The sequence below is a fragment of the Perca fluviatilis genome, chromosome 1, assembly GCF_010015445.1.
Source record: "Perca fluviatilis chromosome 1, GENO_Pfluv_1.0, whole genome shotgun sequence".
Lineage (NCBI taxonomy): Eukaryota > Metazoa > Chordata > Actinopteri > Perciformes > Percidae > Perca > Perca fluviatilis.
In genome coordinates, this window is record NC_053112.1 from 43,276,803 (window position 1) to 43,302,227 (window position 25,425).

The following is a 25,425-nucleotide window of genomic DNA, read 5'->3' on the forward strand; positions in this document are numbered from 1 at the left end:
TTGGCGTGTCATACATACGCCACTTCATGAGATCAGTCTGGGTTAGGAGTGTCTCATCAACACCATCATTATTTACACACACACACATACACACACACACACACACTATTCCTGGCTTGATGGCCCCGCAGGAGCCTTCCCGCAGGCTGCAGCGAGATGCACTTGATCGGTTCTTCTTTTCCTAAACCCAACCCGTGTGTGACGTTTCCTAAACCCAACAGTAGCCTTGCGATAACATGTAGCCTCGCGATAACACGCCATGTGGCTTTAGAAAGTGGCGTTTATGTTTACGCTGTGACGACTGCCGTCCGCTGTATACAGCATAGACATACGTGCGGATAGCTCAAAATGCGTACAAATAACACGCCAGTTGGCTTAGGAAAGTCGCGAAGTCATGATGTCATGTTGCCTAGCCTAACCTAAACATGGTGTCCCCTGTCTGGTGCCCAGTGCCCTGTAATTCCACTGAGTGTGTATGTGTGTTTGTGTGTAACTTGTTTTCCATAATCACTGAGCTGCATTGTGTCATGTACTGTAGATAGCAGAAAATGCTGAAATGTGTGTGTGTGTGTGTGTGTGTGTGTGTGTGTGTGTGTGTGTGTGTGTGTGTGTGTGTGTGTGTGTGTGTGTGTGTGTGTGTGTGTGTGTGTGTGTGTGTGTGTGTGTGTTGTGTGCGTGCGTGCGTGCGTGTGTAAAACCAGATCTCTCTCCTTATAAAGGTCACATTCTGACAGACAAAAGCTTTCTGTCCTCTTTGCTGATGCACAGGAACAAACGGATGCCTCTTGACCTTAGACTGAGATTGGCATCAATGGATTCCTTTTAGTGTGTGTGTGTGTGTGTGTGCGCGTGTGTGTGTGCGTGTGTGTGTGTGTGTGTGTGTGTGTGTGTGCGTGCGTGCGTGCATGTGTGTGTGCCTGCGTGCGCACATTGGGCAATTTTAAATTTGGTTGTGACTCGATTACTTCATTACATATGTTTTCCATTACAGGTTTATCCAACTGTATTCATGAGCTTAGTGTTTGTATCTGTACTTAGATGTGATAGGCTTCTGTAAACAATTAAATCTGCTTATAAGATAAAAGAATTTCACCTAAATGAGGGTAAACTGACCAGTCCACATTTTACCAAGGGGTTAGTTTAAGGTCAGGTCTTGCTTTAGTGCAACACTTTTTAGTACATTTTCTCCTTAGTTCACTATGTTTTACATGAACTGCTCATCAGTTCATGTAAATCAAAACAGAATTTCTTTACAGATAATGTTGGGAATAAAGAAATTACACAAGTACAGTTATCTAGTAAATAAAAGTAAATTAAAGTATAAAGTAAATATTAACTGACATTAGTTATCTGTCTTGTAAGTAAAATATCAAGTTGGAGGTTTTTTTAAATAATATCTACTATCTACTAAAAAGCCGAACTCTATTCAAATTATTCATCTTGTCCTTCTTTGGTGGTCAGCAACAGGAGTTTTACCGGTTGTACATTACTGCCATCAAAGATTCTCTAAACCGTCTCTGCTGCCACCTAACCATGAATGTATTTTCTTGCACCAAATGCTTAACATTGCTTAACATTGTGGGTGATATCCACCTCTGGAGTGACCATCATTGCTCACTCGCTCTCTTGATCTCACCAAATTCACTTCAGTTTTTCAGGCAAATGGAATCCCTGACTTCCCGGGGGGGATTCCCCCAAGGACAAGTGATGAGGGGAAGTGAACAAGGGCATGTTAAACAACTATTGAAACGTCGTTTTAGAAGTTATAACATTATCCTGAGCCTGAAGAAGACATCTGAATAAGTTGGTTGCATTTGCTGCAATTAGTTTTTAAAGCAAGAATTATGATCCACTGACGGTAAAGCTTTGTTTAATCTTGGGCAAGACACCGTGGCGCGGGCCTCCAGAGATGGCGTTCGCGCTACAAGCATGCACAGAGATGTTTATGCTTAAGGCATTGATCATTGCAGTATTCTATGTATATCTGTGAACAAGCAAGAAGTAGTAAAGAAGAAGTAGCGAGTAGAAATAAAGGCAGGCAGGCTGCCTGGCAACATTTGTAAACACATATATGTTAAACAACGCCATACTGCCAAACATTGTATTTAGGTACTCTAATTATCAACGTTACTGTTGCTTACTTCCAAGGCGAAATTACTGTCTGCCTTTTGATGTTACGATCACTCCTTCCATGAGGTTTTTTAACTTTAACAAAGTGATCTCTCATATTTTCCCACACCCTCCAGCAAATGCCTCTCCTTTTCCCAGAATGGTGTTTCTCTCTTAACACAAGTTTAAGGCCATTTGACTCGCAGCGTGCAGCGAGTTACAAAAATTCTGAACACGAAAGACGTGGTGACGTCATTTTCTGGTTTCCACACCTTGATCTGGGAACACCATGTCGGCCATAAACCTAACTTAAGTGTCCTTGCAGTTGAGAACAGGAGCTCACCATCTTATTAGTGCCTTCGTGTGCTTGTAGGAGGCTCAGACAACTGTCATCTGAGTCAGCTGTTGAAAAGCATTTAGTCTTTTTGTTTCTGACTCTAAAGAATATGTAATTTAATTACTGTATTAAATCAAAACATTACCACAATAAGTATTTTCTCCTTTGAAATTTCTGTTCCATGATGGAATGTCTGTTTGTGTTTTGGCATGTGTGTTGGTATCAACTGCCTATTTTGACAGCCAGGCCAGGTTGGCAGATATACCTGTAAAAAACGCAAACCCAACGCGCTACAGCCATGGAAGCAGCAAACAATCGAACGGGATCAATGGAGAAAACCTCAGTGTTTCTAAACAGTTGCATGACCAGAGCTTAGAGCCTAAAAGGACACAGACTTGGCTAATTTCCTCCTGAACAGGTAAGCATTAAGCTTCAGGCTAATTTATCACGGCTACTAGGGACGGGCATTTTCAGCCATTTCAACATTTGTGTACTCACATTGAATTATATAGAGTAGCCTACTCTACAGTTAGTTACTCGCAAAAACAATTGAGACATAGACAGTGAAGTGATTATCGACTGGTCCTGGCTAACACCGCCATGCTAACATGCGATAATTGCTAACGTTACCGGAGGACCAGACAAGCGGACCACGGCTGTTTACAACCACCTTGACAGACCTATGACAGAAACCGTAAGTTTGACTTCCTCATAATGGAAATACGCAATTTAACTTTGGCAAAACAACCGTGTAGCCTGTTCAGCAGCCGTAGACGACCAACGTTGAGTAATTTTAAGCCAAGAAAGTGTGTCTCTCAGTCGGTTAGAGAGGACCCTGAGTTTGCAGAGGAGCAGTTAACCATAGTCCTCATAAATCGACCGGAGTTTAGAACACAAAGAAAGAGGAAGGTGACGGACATCCGTCCGAAATGAGGGACATCCAGCGGAATTTCTGGCGGCACCTGAACAATCCCGGAAATTAAACGTCGTCAATATATACTAGCTCTTACCTAACATTGATTTCTGAGGTAACAAATTCCAGCTGCTTTTCTCTGGCTGGCTTTTCATATGAACTGAAACCAAATGAAGCCAGATGTTTCCTGCTGGCTTCAGTCCCAGTACAAGTTTTACTGCTGCTATACCTTCACCAACAGAGACTGTGTTTGTGTGTTTAGTGTGCGTGTGTGTGTGTGTGTGTGTGTGTGCGCGCGCGTGAATGTGCATGAGCAATTGGTGAACTTTTTTCCCTCTCTTTATAACGAGGCTTTTTTCTTTGTGTCTCTCTCCCCTTTTGCCAGGCAGAATTCATGTTTGTAGAAAGTTGGTGAAAGTTAATGATCTCTGTGGATAAACGAGGTTGTTGCATTAGGTTGTTGCAGTATATAATAGGGTACAGCACAGCAGCAGCAAGAAGATGAAATAAAAAAAGAGCAAATTGTAAATATGTTGTAAACATACAAAACCAACAGTATTAAGCAAGTCGCATCAAATCCGCCTTGGTTGTTCACACCGCATTAAAAAAAATCGGATCTGGGTCTGATTCAGGACCACATATGGAAGTGGTCTGAATCTGATTTTTAAAAAGCAGACCTGTGCAAGATTTGAGTGTTCACACTACTTCTGAAGAAGTCTGACCTGGTCACTTGACCCCAAAAAAAAAAGATTTGGGCCACTTTTGCCTGCAGTCTGAACGTAGCCTAAGTCTGTGTTATTTAAGTCATTTAAGAGAAAACGGGTCTTTCACTCCATTCATAGATATAAATACGTAGATACTGCCTTCCTGCCGCCTGTACTGCCGCCATTTTGGGACGGACAGTAGACTTTTGTGCAATGTTTAGATGTTTGTGCGAAAGAAATGCCAAAAATAAGCAAGATGGAATATCATTTCACAGGTAGGTGTTTTAAAATATTTTACAGTTACGAACGTGTCTGAACTGCATGCTCGAATCATCTCCAAAATGGAGTTTAGTTCGGTTTGTTTTTCAACAGTATTTTGTTACAAAGAAAACAAAAGTGTTATAGCTTTGGCTATTTATTTATTTTACTTAGGTATATTGTTAATAATTTGCATAGTTAATATTGTTCTTTGGTGTTCAGTTTATACAGGTTTTTCAAATGTTCTTTAATAAAAATCTCTTTTTCTCAAAATCTCTCTTTTTTTCTCTCCTATAATAAAATAATATGGGGGTCTATGGGGATTGACTCGCCTCAAGTGGCCACTTGAGGACTGCTGAAAATTCTTCTTCAATCAAGTTCTCTTACATTTACAAAGTAAATTAAATGGCTACTGTTTGATAGTAGGCTACTGTGCACGGTCCGAAATTAACACTCGCCAGCCGGCAAATGTGGGGGCGGGCCGACACACAAACGCGTAAACACTGGTGCACACACCAGACACCAGCCACTATCTTCTGTTTACTGATAACTAGTATTTAACTCAGGCTAATTAATTAGTTAGAAGGCCTAAGGTGCGATTTTTGGATGCCAGCCTTCCAAAAGAAAGCACAGGAAACGGAGAAAATGTGAAAAGTGTGTCGAGCCCGGCTCTGACACACTTTCCGCGTGTCTGCGGACAGCTGTAGGCTTGTACCAGTGTTGATGTTCTGTGCATTGTCGGACACATGCAGCCACTTTCCTGAAACCGCTTGCGGGACTGACACAAGTCCACAGCGGCCCGCGGCGTGTATGTCCGAGCAGCGCCTGCACCTACAGGTTGTCAGCTGTGTGTCTGCCTGCTATACTCTCGGACAGACGATTTAACTCGCCGGTCCTCATCAATATAGTTGTATGTGTCACCTAGCTCTCCACAAACAGTAAAAAAGAGGAGCTTAAAACGCAACTTGCGATGTGATCTTGTGATCTGGACAGGAAGGATAACTCTGGGAGTTGGAAGGGGTGTGTTACGATTCTGCCTTCTCACACCCATCAGTATTTTCAGCAGGCAGAGGGACCTGTTTAGATCATAAAACAAATACGTGGTATTCCCTGCCTTTAACACAATTTACACATGTTCAACACAGGATATTATTACAGACATTTTGTAGTCTTTGATTACTGGATGAGACTGTATCTGACTACAATCACATTGTCACTGTGGACACCCGACTGAGAGCCACCTTTACTCGGCTTAATGTTACTGCAACAGCCGATAACAAGACCGCGACCTCTCAGTCGTCTGTACCCAGGGCACAGTCACTGTCTGTCGGCTACGGCAGCTGAACAGAGAACAATTTCGGCTGGTGGGAGATTGCTGGTACTACTACTTCCAGACCCGTTATATCTTGTCTATACACTGTACAGCAGGCCCGGATTGGCTAATCGGGAGCACCGGGAGAATTCCCGGTGGGCCGGTCTGGTTGTTTGGTTGTGAGGGCCGGTGTTCAGGTATGGCACTGGGTTGAAATCATAGTTGAATATTATGGATGCTGTCCCTATGCTGCCTGCACTCGCAGCCCAATTTTGTATTTACAGTATTTATTTTTTCTTGCAGCCCACCGTTCTCTTCATTCATGCAGCCGCACTCGCAGAGTGCAGCCTGGTGAATGATGACCTATTTATGTTCGGAGTCCTCCGACGGCAGCACCTTGCTAAAAAAAAAATTGCCACCGCGAGCAAAAAGAAGCTGTTTTAAACGGGTAGTAGAAAGCGCAAAACGGCACTGAAAAGGCGTCAATTTAAAAAAGGAGAGCTCTAGAAAGTGACGCGGCCAGATGAACTTTTTCTATTTTTAGCAAAACGCCAAATGAAGACGTTGAGACGGGTAAGCTGAGTTAGTTAGGAGAAGTGCCTGCAAACCAGCGTCTATGTTAATGAATCAAACTTGTTCTTGTAGCTCCGCGCAGCAGCAGCTAGTAGGCCTACTAGTCCAGTTTGCTGCTAACAGTGACAATGAAGAGCCAGTAAGGTTACCAAGCAGGAGCTATATGAGCCCAGAACTCCAGTTTGGGCAGGTAGGGTTGATCATTGACTGAGTATTATAAGAATTAATAAGAATGTGGTGTTGACCTGCTCTATATGAAAAATGCCCTGGGATAATTAATGATGCCAGATAATTCGGCACTACCATAATGACACTGACTTGACTTGATCAGAAAGCTTTGTAAAAAGGAGAGATTTTTGCTGAGAATTATGACAATTTATAAAATGTGATTTAGTGTCAGAAGCAGAGCCAGTAGTGTGCATTAGGGATAGCTGCTGTCAGTGTGGATGGCACATCTACTGTAAGCTGTTGTATCACAGTGTGTGAACAAGCAAACATGATCAGATTAGCTACAATATAATCACTTTTTATGCCCAAATATTACTTGTGACCCATTATGAAAGTTGTATGAAATATTCAAAGGAAAAAATAGATGTCATTAGAAAGTGCAATACAATGTATCTTGTTCTTTATTTAATCTGTGATTACTTATTTGCACAGAAACAGATTCTGATATTGTTCAACATCATTGGGTTGTTGTTAAAATGTTAACTTTTCTAATAAATCTACATTGTGAAGCAACTTGGAAATAGTGATATTTTACAAAATACACCGAATTACAAGGATGTAGAGAACAGGGCGCTATTGCAAACTTATATACTAAGGTTTTGATTACATTTTTTTAATATAGTCATTCGTGAAGTAAAGTGGGCCGGTCTAAGGCATGAAAATCCAGGGCTGAAAATGAGTCCCAATCCGGCCCTGCTGTACAGTCAGTACATTACACATTATGGTTGCATGCCAGTTTGTAAGAAAGTGGGAATCATCTTACTGTCCAACATATCATAACCTTCAAGCTGGTGTAAGCCACAATAAAATAACCTTACATGTTACATTGCAAAGCAACCTGTAGAGAACACTGTGTCCCATGATACCTCACCTGTTTAGGAGGAAATTAGTCAACTCAGTGTCCTTTTAGGCTCTAAGCTGCCTCCATCTTTTAAATGCATCTCCAATATTTACCCGTGTTTTAACTTGTCTCTAGATGCACCTGTTTAGAAAGATGGCAAGTTTTTTTTTTAGGGCGGGTTGAATGAATCTATCTCCATTGATCCCATTCTTTTGTTTGCTGCTTCCATGACTTTAGGCCTACTACAGCTGTAGCGTGCTGTGTTTGCATTTTTACAGGTATTTCTGGCAACCCGGCCTGGCTGTCAAAATAGGCAGTTGATACCAACACACAGGCCAAAACACAAACAGACATTCCGTCCCGGAACGAAAATTTCAAAAGGAGAAAATACTTTATACTTCAGCATTGTTGTCAGAAAAAATAGTATTTTAACTTAGCATGTTTCCATAATATCTGATGATGCATTGTGGTTATGTTTTGATAAAATACAGTAAATATTTTACATATTGCACCATTAAACAGGAGTGCGGGTGAGGCGTTTTTAGGCAGTTGAGAAAAAGTGATGTCTGTGGGAGAGAAACCTTATTTTGGAGTGAAATGTGTTTTTTGTACTTTAAACATTTATTTCATACACAAGAAACTATATAACACACAAAAAACAGGAAATGTCCAAAAAGGCTAACTTTAGTTCAAGGATCAGAACAGTCGTCCAGTGGACGTAAATATGGCAGTTAGACCTGCTGGTTTTTCGACATTGCAATAGAAACAATATAGAAAAGAAATGTATATGATAGACATTTTTATATTGCATATTTATATGCATATGTATGTATTGTCATACTGCCCAACCCTTCTTTGACATAACCACCACGTTTGTAAGAAGAACAGGTGAAGACATGCTCAACTTAGTTTCGCAGCAATACATCTCCAAGTGTGAAGTAGATCTGATATATATTCCTTGCTTTAGAGTAAGATGATTGGTATGTCATGCGTAATTAAAGGTTTGGCTTTACTAGAATTGACCTAATTTCAAAGCCCTGGGTCTGCATTTAAAAAACTGCAGCTTTTCATTCACTGTTCAGCTGGTTTCTATTGGCTTTTCTCAGTTGCATAGACATATGTAATACATACACATAATTATGTTCCCAGTTAGTTTCAAAATTTATCAGAAAGACCACATATTTTAAGTCAATTTCTGTATTGTGTGTGTAAGAGATAATGTATGGCCTTCTGTATTACTCTCCCAGGTATCCCCAAACCTCGCACCAATGCAGAGCGAACATCTGTTTTGGCTGTTCCAGATCCCGCAACGTCCAACTCCAAACCAACAGCTAATCAACAGCCAGCATTGGGGGCGGTCAAACGAGCTGCCACACCCGCCACATCAAAACTTCCTGTGAAAGGATTACCCACAAGCTTCAGTTCCTCAGCACTAGGATCTGAGATCAGTGGAGCCATAAGCAAAGGTGAGGTGGGGGGGGTGTATATATTAGCTGAGCTCTCTTATTTTCTCTCGCTCACATACAACTTAACATTCTTCTCTTTTCACTGTTGGTGTTCTCTAGCACGCACGCACGCACACACACACACACACACACACATGCAGAGTCTGTCTCCATCGTATACACACAGTGTGTCATGTAAAATCAGCTGCTAAGATTGTACTGATGTTAATGAAGATCCTAATGAAGATCCATTTGTGCGCACACTGTGTTTTGATGTAACATTTCATTTTTAGTGGGAGAGAGTAAGTGTGTGCACAGCAGTATCCCCTCTTTCTCTGTGGAGGTCAAGGAGCACAGCTGGTCAGGACTGAGAATACAGACGGTGTGCGTGTGCGTGCGTGCGTGCGTGTGTGCGTGCGTGCGTGTGTGCGTGCGTGTGTGTTTACAGCGCCATTCTTTAAAGGATAGATCCTCCCTAAAACACTGTATCTCTGCAATGTATGCCTCTAGCCCTCTTATTATTTTAAACATTTTGCTTTATTCTGCCGATTCAAAGCCACGAGTAGATGATGTTTGGCTAGGTACTGTGTCCAGCAGCTGCAGAGGAACTTGATAACAAGAAAATGTTCACACCAGGTTTTAGTGCCAGTCCCTCAGAATAAAAAAGAAAGAGTGTGTTTGTAGAACCACCACTTTTAATGACATTTAATCTTCAACTTTTATTGTTCCCTGGAGGAAATGTGTCTTGCATCTAGGTGAAACCTAAAACTCGCACTAAACACACACACTATAAACCTAAGATACATAAAACATAATTAAATTCATGAACATGTAATGAAAATGCATAAAACAAAACACACAAGCTCACAGTAAACAGCTAAAAAATATGTTTTAACCTGTTAAACTCTGAATCCGGGCCCCTGGGTAGCTCACCTGGTAGAGCAGGCACCCATATATAGTAGGCCTGGCAATTCTAATTCTAACTCAAATAAATATTTGAAATTAAAAAAAAAAAATAGAACATTTTGCACAGAACATAGAACATTTTTTGAACAGATAATGGATCACTATAAAATAGAACTATATAAATTACATCTGGTGTGGGAAATTCACACACATCTAAAGTGCAATGTTAGAACCATTTCCTTCTTTTCACATCCAATATCCAACTAAAAAAATTTGATTTTGGTTTTTGGTGTCGTCCCTCCATGCCCTACTTTTTCCTTGCAGGTGTTGCATATTGCAAACTTGTTATCTTCTGCACGCATGCTGAAGAATTTCCAAACAGCTGACATGTTGCAGGTTAATTCACGAGGTTCCCTACATGTGGGAGAATAGCGCGGACACACGCTTCACACACGGCGGAAAAGTATAGAGAAAGGAAAAAGAGACTGTGCTGTCGTGTCCGTGTGTGCATGCGTCCTTGAGAACTGTAACTCGTATAACTTATGTTGTCAGTTCATTGTAGCATTGAACGGCATGAAATCACCATATGCCAGACTGACATGTAAATTATAAAGCTTTTTGCAGCTAAGATGGCTAGGACTAGTAGTAGCTAATGTTGCAAGAGGTTTGTGTGTGGTGCTGTTATCATTTTAGATTGAATTGTAGTAGGAGTCAACTGATCAGAGTTAATGATACTAGAAACTCGCGACTCATGAGTTAATTTAAAGATCCGAAGGGGGTCTCGTCCAGGGTGTAATTCAATGTAGAAACGCCACTGCTTAAACTGCTCAGCTCTGTTGGCTCCAGCAGGAAACTATTTCAAATATAAGAGTAGCACAGACATTTTAATGGGAAATTGTAGGGGAAAAAAATACATTTCACTTTTACTATGATGTTTAAAAAATGATCCCTTGTGCATTTATCCATCAGAGTTTAGTCACATTCTACTCTTTTTGTCAGTTGTCATGAAAGGGAGACTGTTACCATGGAAACACAACTGTTAGTTCTGAGCCTGGCTGGTGTTATCTTTTTAGATTTAAGATTAGTCCGTCTTTAGTTTTGTACCACTGTCTAACTTTATCACAGACTAAGACTGACGAAGACTATGCACAGCCACATGAACGGTTTATTTTAAGTGAGCCACTGGAGACTCTTTACCTACACAGATAAAACTGCTGGATGCAGGCAAAGTCTCTGGGGAAAGATGTACAAAACAATGTTAAGAGAAGTGGCAGACTTACCAAAAGTGAGTCAAGGTGTACTGAGATTTTTTTTAAAGTTCCATGCTTTTTAACAAAATACTAATATAATAATAATAATAATATATATATATTTTACAAATACGTAGTATTTATTCTATTTCAAAGCATGAAACAGTCGCAATATTGGACCCTTACTGGGTTCCTATTTGTCACTAAAAGTGGCATTCCTTTGTGTCAGGGATCTGCACATTTTCTCATTCGTCCTCGAGTCTTTGCTGTTTAGAGGCTCTACAAACCCCTACTAAACATCCCTACAATAATTAAGCAATATTACACTCAAGGGTTTGATTTAACGTCATTATTGGCACGACAGTGATGCAGCTAGGACCAGAGTTTAGTCACATTATTCTCTTTGTGTCAATTGTCAGGAAAGGGAGACTGTTACCATGGAAACTGTTACCATAGTTCTGTAACAAATAAGTTGTTTAATCCGATGAATCACTTTATATACTAGTTGGAGAGCTTTTGTGTGTTCCACTGTGGTTCCTGAATTATTTCCATGAATACAAATGTTTTGTTAATTCAACTCCATAATGTTGACACAGAAATGGCGGAGTGATATTTTAAATGATATGCCAGGTGTGCTCAAATGACTCTGGGTGTGCTGTCATGCTGATTTGAGCACATTGTAAATGTCTAGTTTACCAATCAGATTGTCTGGTCTGGGATCTACTTGTAGTATAATATAGGCTGAAGACCATGAAATGTGGTTCAGAAAAAAGCTATTACGAGATTGTCACACAGAAATATTGACAAAATACTGACATTCAGGGTGCGAACTACGGGGGAGCTAGGGGGAGCTCGGCTCCCCTTAATAAGACATGGGCTCCCCTGAAAACGTGATTTGTGAAATTTTGGGGGGTCTCTAAAAATATTGACAATGTGTCATTTTGATGTGCAATTTCAGTTTTGTGTAATGTGATCATCGTGAATTATAATGTGTAAAACTGCAAAAATATAATTCATGCGTGATGGTGATTTAAACCCAATTCACTTCAATAAAGAAAACTATACATGTTATTCTTGTTATGAGCATCAAAGGCGTGGGCGGCTGCGGTGCAAATCCAACTCATGTTTAGTAGGCTACATGTTAACTCAAAGATTCGTAGAAGAAATATAAACATTGGAGGCCATTAATCCGGTTCGCAAAGTCCTTGAAATCCATTCTGCAGTAAGCATCATATAGCCATGGCAAAAAGAAAACAAGGCAGTTTAATTAATTTTGGTTTTACTAAGAAACTGTGTAGCGATGACGTTAATAGCCGACTAATTCACCTGCTGCAAGCCCTGTTAGCACACCTCCCACCGGGGTGACAACGCAAGAAGAAGCTGAAGAAATAATGTCCTCTCTGGCTGAAGATGATCCTAACCCCTCTCGGCTCCTCTCTCTCCGTTAAATTGGAACAGCCAGCAGTGGAGAGCCTGGAAGAGCCCATATACATGGCTGTTTGTTAAGGATGGAAGCTTGGGGTGCGTCGCTAAGGTCTAATTGAACGGAGGAATTCTGGTATTCTTCTTATTGTTTATATATTTGTGGGTGGCTGTTTGCCCTATCTATTCCTGTCGATAAAGTATGATAGGGTAAATCCTGTATAGTGCATACACTTGTAGCTGTTATGTATCTTTGTAAGTCATTGTAAGTTGCAAGCGACTTCCACCTCTGACGCCCTGGAAAAAGCCCCTGGGCCCCCGAAGGCCACGGTATAGTTCGAACACTGCTGACATTGACATATTAAACAATCTACAGGTTATTTCTTTTTTTCTTTTCTCACTCACAAAGCAACACATTAAAGTGATGGTTACAGATTGCTAGGTTGTTATGGTAACCAGATTACATTTCCTAGTTACCATGGTAATATTTAGGTTCTGTATTTAGTCGTATCAGAGAGGAGCATCCGTGTAGTACACCCCCACACAGTTCTTTTTATTTTACAAACACTCATTTTATTGACTCATTTATTTACATCCATGGTATGTGTCAGCTGTTGGTTGTGAGTATAACTCTGAGGTTATTATGCTGTGCATTTAGAACGCAGGAATACACCAGTATAAATTGGTCATTTCAGGGATGTATCGATGCATTGCGAATCAATTAAAAATCAATATTTATGTGTAAATATTTCAACTGGTTAAGATAAAAAAGGAATCTCCATGCAATTTTTAAGCAGCCTAGAGTGTAATCTATTTTACTTTCACTTATTTTACTTCTTCTTTAGCTTCTTTCTTCCTTCTTCAAGTGCAGGCGCTAATGGATCCATGTCTGTATCTCGTAAATGACCTTACTAATAATGCCCGAAATGATACCAAACTTCTACAGTAGTACAAATAGGTTATGCACTCATAAAACGATGGATTGGAAAGTTTGTAAGTACACCAGAAGTTTATTTAAATAACACTTGCCTGTTGGCTTCTGCTCTCTGCTGCTGCTGCTGCTACCGGCAGTAAGATGAGTGCTTAGGGACGTCTACAAATTACAACACCGAAAAGAGATACAACAAAAATATTTTTTATTTTCATTTAATGATTAAATAAGGTAATGTCTCCAAACTTACCTCAATTATAAATTGTCTCCTGCTAGTTGTACTACAGCACTTACTTAAAAAAAAAAAGTTAAATTAATAAATATTTTTGTTGTATCTTTTTTCGGTGTTGTAATTTGTAGACATCCCTTTTAAAGATTTGCCCATAATTACAAATTCTGGACTCCTTTGTCTCCTCGTCTTCTTGTTTCTCCTTGTTTCTCTGTTTATCAATGTTATTTTCTTTGTTGGATACTTTATTATTCTTTATAGGATTCCAAACATTGACATTCAAAAAGAGCTGACAATTTGAACATCCACCCAAAAGTTCTGCTCTTTCATCTATATGAAACATTCTTAGTATTTAAAACCTCTTGTATCCTCTTTTCCTTCTACATTTCCAGGAGCTCCAGCACCAACAGGGACCAAGCCAGATGAGCAGCCCAGCAAAAGCACACTTCCTGTGGGCAACCAATGCATGGCAAAGCCCCTCATCTCCAGCACTGCAGCTACCACCAATACCAATATTCCCAGTGACGCACTTCCCAGTGGCATCACTGCCGCTCCAAAGCCTCCTGCACTGAGGAACAGAGCTCTGTCACTGCAGGCCAGGGCCACTGCTACAGGTGTGTGTGAAAATAATAATTTTCTTCAGTACAGTAGCTCTGAGTGGAAAGGGTGGAAACCTAGATCAGGGTTGATTTGTTTTCACAATTGCAGCTACCTTAACTGCAACAGGAAATTACGAGCATAAACATCTGGCCAGGGAGTAAAAACAAAGCCCAAAGGAGAAGCTTTGACTTCCTCTGTTTTCCTCATTACAGGTCTGAAGACCCCGACAGTCACCAGCCACAACACAGCAAAGACAGCTCCTGCTGCCAATCAGGGCCTGACAAAGCAGGTATCCCAGTATCCCTTGCAAAGAAGCGGCTCAGCAAGACTCAGTCGACTGAACAGCGCAGGTATGAATGTGTGAGAGGTGTGTGTGTGTGGATGGGGGAAGAAATGTTTGTGTGTGAGGGCTGCAGGTGTGTCAGCATCTTAAAACTGCAGAAATCCCAGGATTCTTGGCAATATAGCTACAATAGCAAGCATACTGATACTGATATTGACATTAAAGCATCTGAAGCTGTTAAGGTTCTTTGAAAGAACAACACTCTTTTGCTTAAAAATCTTGTTGTTAACTTTCTTACCGTGGCTTGATTTGATTTTATGCAAGGGTTCAGAAAGCCAGTGCTTTCTACAGCATCACTCTAAAACTAATAGCAATTAGTTTTAGAATGATGCTGTAGAAAGCTATTGTTTCGTGCAGCTAAATAATGTCTTTAAACATGACTGAGGGTTTTCAAAAAAGGTAATGGAAGAAAAGCTTCTGACTTGATGTTTTTTTTTAAAAGCATATCATCACATCAGGTATTTTACAGCAATTGGTTGGCTGAGTGCAGGACAAGTCTGGTGTGATTGCTAAGAAACAATCTCCAAACTCTGCATTAGTTTGTACGTTGAGTACAACTTTTAATAGTGATATGAAATAATTCTGTTTGGATGTTTACTGTTCAGCCGCACACACACATATGAGTCAATCTGGGTTCTAAACACAACCACCACAACACCCAAACACAGAAAACATAAAAATCCTGCCCACACACACACACACACACACACACACACACACACACACACACACACACACACACACACACACACACACACACACACACACAAATTATGTTTTTTTGAATTTAGAGTGGAACCATATTTACATCTCAGCAATACTTAAGTTGGATTGAATCTTTTATTGCTGTTTAAAGGGGTGATATAATGATTATATAGGGTAGGGCTGCACAATTAATCGAATTTTAATCACAATCACGATTTTGGCTTCCCACGATCAAATTTGCGTGATCGAGCGATATTTAAAATGCGTCATTCCCTTCATAGAACAGTTTTTGCAAAGCCAATCTAGCGCTCCATAAACCACTGTCTGATCACATGTCTCCATGAGCCAATCAGAGCTGTTCCCTGCCTGCACCGCGCAGCTTAGTTTCTAGATGTAGACAGTCACAGAGGACAGAGTAACGTGAGGAAAATTCCACAACAGTTAGCAGTCGGTCATCATAAGCCGGTCACAATGTTTACCAGTTTACCAGTAAACGCAACGTTTTGTCCCGTCTGTGTTGTTTTTCAGACAACAGCAGTGACCAGTGCTAGTTTGTGTCTTTTAGCTCATAGCTTTAGCAGCAGACTGTTGGATGTCCTGCTGTTGGAATCCTACAGTGAAATACAGACACACTACACTGTTTAGCAGTCAGCTACTGTGGCTAACGGTAGGCTAACGTTACCTGCTGTGTAACGTGTTATTAGTGTTTACTAGCGTGACATTCAGCGATGTTTATGTTGTCTCTAACGTGGGTTTCGGAGCATCAGAGCGCAACGCAGACATGTAAGTGGCAGCGTAATGAGCCACAGAAATCCGTGTAGCTATTTCATCTGGTAGATACCAGGCACCACATGCGCCGTTAACGTGAACAGAAAATTGCGTTGCCTGTATCTTTAACGGCAAACATGCATGTGTGGAAAGCGGTCGCACAACAGCTGAAATGGCATACTCCTTCACAGTATCCTTCAATAAAGGAGGAATGTGGATATGGTATGATCATATGGATGTATTAGTAGGAATGTAGCACAATATGGATGTAAAAGCAGTTATAATTATATAATTATGTGACAATAAAATTATTTTTGGCTAAAATCAACAAATAATCGTGATAATTAATCGTGATCTCAATATTGATCAAAATAATCGTGATTATCATTTTGGCCATAATCGTGCAGCCCTAATATAGGGTATTTTACACTGTTCCTTAAGGTCTCCTAATGGGGTATGTAACATTGGTCGGGCTGAAAATTGCCCGAATGCTATTTTATTAGGCCCTTAACTACCCTGTGAATATGGCTCTATTTGGAACAAGAGCTTTTCTTCCAAATATGGTATGCTAATGAATATTCAGAATCAGTTATGCGCTGATTGGTTTGAGCAAACTACATAGAAACACATGGGAGACTCGGCAGCAGGCCTCATATTTCAGACACTGCAAAGTTATACATTGTTTGTCGGACTATTTCGTTATTAAATTCACTTCTGAGACTTTTTTAAGCGAGAAATCAACTATATAAAGCTCAAATATGGGCTGTTTTACGAAAATTGATGGCTAATTGCAAATTTGGTAAGACTGTGTGTCGGAGTTCAGCCGCTGGTGCTGCCTCGCGGCCCGCCGGTGCTGCCTCGCCGCCCGGCCTGCCTCGCCGCCCGGCCTGCCTTCCTTCACAGACCCCGGCCTGCTATGAGGTACTTGGAGCTCCGTCACGGCTGGCAGCCCACAGCATGGACTACCAAACGCCGCTGCCCTGACAGAGCTCCAGGGCCTGGAACTCCCCTCTTCCTGCTAGCTAAATGGCCCAATGTGTGAGAGTGAGAGTGTGGTCAGCGAGCTTGTTACACCAGCAATCTCTTACCACATGTTACCCACATGTCACCCCACTTATACAACATCTAACTAAATGTATTATAAACCTAACAACAGTGTCCGATTTCAAGTTAATGAATATTTGTGAAGACAAAGTGTTTCGTTAGCTGCGACTGTCCCTTCAATCCTAGCTACAAATCACGGATAATTAGCTTCCTTTTCGCCTTAATTCGAGTATATTTACAGTTTGAATTTCGTCACGCCACTTACACAACATCTAACTAAAATGTCTTATAAACCTAACAACGGTGTCCGATTTCAAGTTAATATTTGTGAAGACTAGCTAGGTGTTTCGTTAACTGTGACTGTCCCTTCAATCCTAGCTACAAATCACGGATAATTAGCTTCCTTTTCGCCTTAATTCGAGTATATTTACAGTTTGAATTTCGTCACGCCACTTACACAACATCTAACTAAATGTCTTATAAAGCTAATAACGGTGTCCGATTTCAAGTTAATGAATATTTGTGAAGACTAGGTGTTTCGTTAGCTGTGACTGTCCCTTCAATCCTAGCTACAAATCACGGATAGTTAGCTTCCTTTTCGGTGTAATTCGAGTATATTTACAATTTGAATTTCGTCACGCCACGTATACAACATCTAACTAAATGTCTTATAAAGCTAACAACTGTGTCCGATTTCAAGTTAATGAATATTTGTGAATTTCAGAGGAATTATAAGAGGAGGCTAGCTAGCTATCTCTCATTGATAGAGCTACATCCAGCCGCAGGCTCTATCAATGAGACTCGCGGACAAGCGGCGTTTATTTCCCCAATCGTTTGTTTAAATAACTCAACACATTATAATTACACACATTAAAAGATTAACTGGAACCTGGGGTAACAGATTGCTGGTGTAACAAGCTCGCTGACCACGCTCTCAGTCACACACACCGGGCATTTAGCTAGCAGGAAGAGGGGAGCTGCAGGCCCTGAAGCTCTGTCAGAGCAGCGGCGTTTAGTGGTCCATTAGCGGGGTTACCTGTGACTCTGCGCAGGTATGAAGTGCTGTGGGCTGCCAGCCGTAACGGAGCTCGAAGTACCTCACAGCAGGCCGGGGTCTGTGAAGGAAGGCAGGCCGGGCGGCGAGGCAACAACACAGGCAGCACTGGCCGCTTAATTCCGACCCACAGTCGGACAAAATTTGCAATTAGCCATCCATTTTTGTAAAACGGCCCATATTTGAGCTTTACATAGTTGATTTCTCGCATAAAAAAGTTTCAGAAGTGAATTTTGTAATGGAATAGCAGAGATCTGCGTGACCTAGATTCAGAAGACTACCTGATCTCAGGTCAGTTGTGTAGCCTATGTAAATGTTGAGGCGTGACCGTTCTCTTAATACACCCATGGCCGTGACAAAGGTTCCGGATTTTGAGATGCTTACGCAAGCAACTAGCTTTGTTGAGATTTGGGAATGAAGCTGTCTATGATATGTCCTATTTACCCACCGAACTGTCGTTATTCAACTATGACAGGGTAAAATCGGTTTTGCATTCTATCTCCCCTTTAAGGTGCTTTAACTCTCAGTTCTCAACACTCATTTGTTCACTGGTTGAATTATCCCAGCAGTAACATGCAGGAAATGGCTACTGGCCATGAAGTCCAACATTTCACACTTCTGATGTCATGTCACACCAACAAAAACTCATTTTAAAGCTGTTTTAGAAAAGATTTTTGAATCAAGGCAATATTTTAGCTAGTAGTGCAAGTAACAGATAAATGTGTTCTCACTGATGGAGTGTTACAGTAATGTTGAGCATTATAAACGCTGGTCACATTTACTGAAGCCCATCTTCTGTAGTGATGGGACAACCGACTCTTTTACGTGAGTCGGTTCAACCAGACGGTCGTTGGTTGGTCTACCGAGTTAATAGATCGCGTTCCCCCGCCAGGAACCAAGACACCGTGGAAGACTCGAGCGGTTGCGGTTACGTTCGGTCTCGACATACTACTTACACACTCATACTGACCGACACTAGACTCACGCACTGGCCACGGTTACATTCGGTAGCCTGGTGGGCGGTCTCCTCATGACAGTCTAACTACCATGTAGCAACATTCACTTCTAACATTTAACTTAACATAACTACCAAGATAACATTACATGTATTTGTATGTGATATAATACTTTCCCCTTGGTAATGTAGCCTATGAATTTCCATGAACAAAATTCTAAAATGCAGGAGACATAGGCTTCTGCTATCGGTAACTCAAACTTGCCGAGAACCTAGACACCCGTGATTACATAGACTCATGCATTAGGCACGGTTACGGTCTCTTTCATTAGCCTGGTGCACGGTCTCCTGGTGACAGCCTACCTATCACGTAACAAACATTTAACTTAACATAACTACTAAGATAACATGACGTGCATATGTGATATCCATCGATAATGTAGTCTATGAATTTGTATGTACACAATCATCTAAGATGCACGAGAAATAAAGGCTTCTGGGATTGGTTGATAACTCAAACTTGCCGAGAACCTAGACACCCGGTTGAATATAGACTTATGCAGTACCCTCGGTTACGGTCTTTACGGTCTCGTTTGGTAGCCTGGTGCGCGGTCTCCTCGTGACAGCCTACCTACCACGTAGCAACATTCACTTCTCTAACATTTAACTTAAAGTGATGGTTCGGAGTAATTTCACCCTAGGGTCCTTTGCACCATGATCTCGAGCCAAACACCCCCCCAGAAGCTTTTTCACCTGGGTCGAACATTGGGAGCGTTAGCGTAGCGTAGCGTTATCAACTGAATAGCTTAGCGCAGAGGCTAATGGATCCGAAGTGTCTCTTAACATTACCCCACTAATAATGCCCGAAATGATACCAAACGTCTACAGTAGTACAAATAGGTTATGCACTCATAAAACGATGGATTGTAAAATTTGTAAGTACACCAGAAGTTTATGTAAATAACACTTGCCTGCTGGCTTCTGCTCTCTGCTGCTGCTGCTGCTGTTATTACCGGACAGTAAGAGTGCTTAGGGACAGATACAAATTACAACACCGAAAAGAGATGCAACAAAAATATTTATTAATTTAATGATTAAATAAGGTAATGTCTCCAAACTTACCTCAATTATTACTTGTCTCCTGCTAGTTATACTACAGCACTTACTTTAAAAAATAAGTTAAATTAAAAAATATTTTTGTTGCATCTCTTTTTGGTGTTGTAATTTGTAGATGTCCCTAAGCACTCGTCTTACAGCAGCAACAACAACAGCAGAGAGCAGAAGCCAGCAGGCAAGTGTTATTTACATAACCTTCTGGTGTACTTACAAACTTTACAATCCATCGTTTTATGAGTGCATAACCTATATATACTAGTGTAGACCTTTGGTATAATTTCGGGCATTATTAGTGGGGTAATGTTAAGAGACACTTCGGATCCATTAGCCTCTGCGCTAAGCTATTCAGCGGCTAACGCTACTCTACGCTATCTCTCCCAATGTTAGACCCAGGTGAAAAAAGCTTCTGGGGGGGTGTTTGGCTCGAGGTCATGGTGCAAAGGACCCTAGAGTGAAATTACTCCGAACCATCACTTTAACATAACTACCAAAATAACATGACGTGTATTTGTATGTGATGTACTGTACTTCCCCATCAATAATATAAATAATTGCCATGAACACAATCCTCTAAGATGCACCAGAAACAAGGCTTGGTTAATAACTCAAACTTGCCGAGAACCAAGACACCGCTTGATTACATTAGACTTGAGCGGGCCGGCCGGTTGCACGGTTACATTAGACTCGAGCGGGCCGGCTGGTTGCACGGTTACATTAGACTCGAGCGGGCCGGCTGGTTGCACGGTTACATTCGGTCTCGTTTAGTAGCCTGGTGCGCTGTCTAGGTAGCTCATTTCCTGATTGATTCTACCACCACCACTCCAGTGGAGGCGCTAATGAGCTAGATTACGACACACACAGTAGCAGAAGAATACCAGCTACACACAACGGCACGAATGAAGTAAAAGAAAAAAAACAGGAGTGAGTCGGTTCATTAATATGGAACTCGAGTCTCCCGGTTCAGTGACACGAGTCGGGTTAATTAACCGGCTCTTCGGTCAGTTCGTCAACACTAATCTTCTGTAAAGTACTGCTGGTTCCTTCCATGCGGGCCCTGTGAATCCAGGGCCTGTGGTTGCAGCCTTCCCCCCATGTGGTGTCTCTGGTCTGGACCCGGGCGCCTAGCTGTCTCCCGTCCGTGGCTGGGCCTGGAAGTCTCTTTAGGGCCTGTGGGAAGCTACTACTAACAGACATGCTGTCACCCTCATAATCGCTTTACTCACAAGCACCCAGACAGAAAGACCGGCGAGCAGGGAGGGAGGCAGCCTACACTTCATAAGCCCCCCAAATGCATTTGATTCATTCATCTCTCTCTCTCATTTACACACACCACAGTAGCCCGTCAGGCGACAGTGGTTAGCAGTGTGGGCTTTTAAAGCACCCAGTGTCTTTCTTGAGCTCTTTTTGTCTCTATTGGACATGCACTTTTGATTCTGACATATTCTGACTCTGGTTTTATTGTCCATGACCTGTGTTGTGCTCACATGAGACTATTTATGTATCATGGCTGAGTTGTAATTTTTGAAGGCTGATTCAAGGTTCATATTACAGTCTGATTTTGTTTGTATCACATTCACTGTACCATGCAAATTAAAGTTGTACCAGAAAAGGTTTTTGTGTTAAAATGTATCCCCATCACAAAGCACTGCAGTACAGAAAAATATGTTGAATTTTGGTTTAGTTCAGTTGCCTCCTGCTGCCCTTTGGGGCTACCAGTGGACTGCCCAACATTGACCACCTTTTTCTTTCTTGCTTCTTTGTCTAAGTGACCACCTTGTTTCTGAAAAGAGCACCATGTGGCCAAAGGCAGTTATACTTTTCAGATTAATTTGAAATGAGTACATTCTAATTATGCTAGTTATGCTTACTTTTATTTTGAAAATGAAAGCATGCAGTATATGAGAATGAGCTACTCTTTGAATATCTTGTAGGAGTGAGCAGAGGAAGCTCCTGGCAAGTGCAACTCTAGCACTGTTCTGTATCAAGTGGCAATTTAGACCTTTCTTAAGATGGACTTTCTCCACAAAAGAGAAATGTGTGGCTGTGGCTCAGGTGGTAGAGTTGTTGTCTACCAATTGGATGTTGGTGGTTCGATCCCTGGCCCTGCAGTCCCATCTCTAAGTGTCCTTGGGCAAGACAATGAAACCCGAATTGCTCCTGATGCTGCTCCATCGTTGTGTGAACGTCTATAAGCTCTATAAAATGCAGTCCAGTTATTATGGCTTAATGCTATTTGCTTAATATTTTCAGGCTCTCTTTGATATCAACTTCAGTATTTACCCAGTTAAAGCTAAACTAATGCATACCAATACATATTAACTTTTGAACTTGAAAAAAAAAAAAAGATTAAACATAACTTCGGGCCCCCCTGCAGTAACTCTGAGGACCCTGTGTTGAAGATCTCTGTGTTAGACTAAATACTTACTTCTGGGATGCAATCACTCTCTCTACGGCAGGCAGTATTACATTAAACTTGAATCTCAACCTACATTGAGACATTTTAACAGAAATGTTGCTAAATTGCAAAACTTGAAGGAATGGCTCAGCTGCATGTTTAGTATGTTTGTGTAAAACAAAGAATTCTGTGTTTGGCTGAATAGTTTTAATATGGCACCTGCCACTGAGAGCTGAAAAGACACAGACGCTGTGTGTGTGTGTGTGTGTGTGTGTGTGTGTGTGTGTGTGTGTGTGTGTGTGTATTTGTGAAAGAGAGAGGCTCCTCCCACCCTCTTGGTGTATTTCTTCTTCATCATAGTCTTTTTATCACATCTAACCTTTGACTTTCTCTCATTCGAATGTTCAAATAGAGACTGAGAGAGGACGAGAGACCTGAAAAAAAAATGGGGAGGGTAGGGAGGGAGGGAGCAGCAGAGACAGATTATTCAAATCCCTCCCATTCTCCTTCCCCCTTCTCCCCTGCAGCGTCCCTCCCTCTCTCTGTGTGTGTGTGTGTGTGTGTGTGTGTGTGTGTGTGTGTGTGTACTGGCTTCACAGAGCTTTGGAAACAGCCGAGAAATAGAGGGAGTGTATAGATGCTTGTCTTTGTCCAACCACCTAGCATGTGTGTGCAAGGGAGAGCTACATTTCTAGACACACACATCTCTGTGGTGTGTCAGTGGGACGGATCACTGTGTGTTTTGCGTGTAACAGCAAAGATGGACTACTAATCATCACCGCAATGAGGATTGTCTTTCCTCCCTCACACACACAAACACACAAGTACTGCCTCTCTCGTTCTCTCCATCTTTTATCATTGGATGATTCACTACCACCTGGACGACGGTAAAGCACAAAGCTATTTTTGGCGCCATTTTCTCATAGTCTAATTGCTCGACTACAGCTACAGCAACCAGTTCTCCTTTGTTTTTATTATTTTTGTTTTGCAGCGCCGACTTTTTGGCTTTGAATGGAAGATGTGCAGGTTGCAGCTTAAAGGACTCCCTTTTTTCCTCTGTTTTTTAATGTTTCTATTTCCTTCTGTACGGGGTCACATTTTTCCCTTTTAAATTCAAATTTCTGTTTTTGTCTTCTTTATATCAATCTCCACGTGGCTGTCATGGAGATGCAAGGCTTAAGTTCCAGCAGCAACAATCTCCAAGTATTTTCTTTCTTTTTGATGTGGAATTATTTTCAATCAAATTAAAGACGAAAAGAGGAAGATTTTTACTTACCAGACAGTCATTCTTGTAAAAGAAAATGCTTTGGGAGCCTTATAATAAGGAAATAATTTCCTGAAATAGTTGACAACAGTAAACTGGTCAGACAGGCAACACTGGGAATTTGGACCACAAGAAGAGAAAACTGGATTTCCTGCAGACCAGGACTGTTTGAGAGTTAGTGGAGCAGAGAAAGTGCTCAAAGTCAAAGTAATTTCTTACACAAAAAGACGACTGAGACTAGAAACATCAGTCTGAAATCAAATCTTGAAGAGTGTTGGAGGACAAACGGAGACAATGTTATGGTCTCCAAGACTGTCGCTGTCCAACTTCCATGTGAAGCTGACGGCCAAAGGACTTTTCCGAAATCTTCAGCTGCTGTCGGGATGCAGGAAAAACACTGTGGTCTTCCATGCAGGTCTGGGTATGCCACTGTCCTTCATGCCCTCCCATCATCCAGCCATTAATTATTTAATTTCTTTCAACACATCCATCTTTTCACTAGTCAGTCAACCCATGTTTAATGCCAACAAGTTGATAACTACAGTGTGTCACAAACCTCCAACCATCTGTGACCAACTCCCATCTTCCATAGCTGCTTTTAGTTTCAGTTTTACACCAACCTACTCATCGATCCATCCATCCATCTGTGATGCTTTATCTTTATTAGCTGTCCATTTTGTGATAAGAAAAACTCAAAGCATTATTGTTTTTGAAATGTTAATATCTAAGCATCACAAGCAGGTGAATGCAAAAAACACCTGGCTGTGCATTGTATATCTATTTCCTATTACACAATAAAATACTTATTTTACATATATTGTCTACCAATCACCCTTCCATATTTCATTCCTCTTTCAATCCATCTTCCTCCTCTTCGACTTTGTCTCATGGGTGAGGTTGCCTTTGAATACCATGTAAAGATCAGCTTTCTTGGCCATTTTTTTTTTTTTTTTCTTTAGTCATGAGATGTCAAGCCTGACCCCAGATCAGCCTCAAAGGCCCTTCACCCTCCCACATCACCTCCTCCTCATCCGGCTCCTCCTGTTTTTTCCTGCATGGTTGGCAGCCATTGTTGCCTCCATCTCTCCACCACTGTGGGGGCTTTCAGTATTGTTTATGCCGGTTACCACAGCTGCCATGGATGTGTAGGGTTACAATAGGGCCGTCAGTTGTCTTAACACAAGTGTGTGTACACGGGTCTGTGCAAGTGTGTGTGGGTGCTTTCTGCATCAGTGCTTGAGCAGTGGCGTGATGAATAGCCGTGGCTGCAGGCTCTTTTTAGCCGTGATATTCATGCTCAGAGAGGCACCAACCACGTGACTCACACACATAAACCAGAAATAGCAACATCTGGCTTTTACTTATTTAGCCATTAAAAGTGCATTCTCTATTTTTGAGGGGCTAGTAACGTCTGGCACGGAGTCAGTCATGAGGTATACACGAGGTACTGTATTAGCCATTATACTGCTGGGTTCCTCTGAACATTTGTTGTTTTTGTGGCAGTACAGCTTTGGTGCTTTTTAAAGTGATATGTGGAAGGTAGTGGTGGGCGGATCGATCCAAATATCGATAATATCAATACGATAATATCAAAGAGGCGACCTGGCTGTCGGTGTCTGTGTAAGTGCCACTGCAGTGCCACTGCTTTTCAAATGCTGCTCCTGTCACAGCGCAGAGCAGGCACACTTTGCTTCTCCTCCCCCCTTTTGTGATTTGATGTTGT

General features: G+C 41.4%; 1 protein-coding gene across 3 annotated transcripts in view; it reads left to right on the plus strand.

Moving 5' to 3' along the window:
* The window catches only part of LOC120547285 (microtubule-associated tumor suppressor candidate 2-like), a 100,959-nt gene that overhangs the window by 27,359 nt on the left and 48,175 nt on the right, over positions 1-25,425 (plus strand). For all 3 annotated transcript variants that reach the window (XM_039782921.1, XM_039782930.1, XM_039782855.1), the window contains 3 exons: positions 8,523-8,741; positions 13,851-14,072; positions 14,271-14,408. In XM_039782921.1, coding sequence (XP_039638855.1) covers positions 8,523-8,741; positions 13,851-14,072; positions 14,271-14,408 — 579 coding nt within the window. The remainder of the gene's footprint in view (positions 1-8,522; positions 8,742-13,850; positions 14,073-14,270; positions 14,409-25,425) is intronic.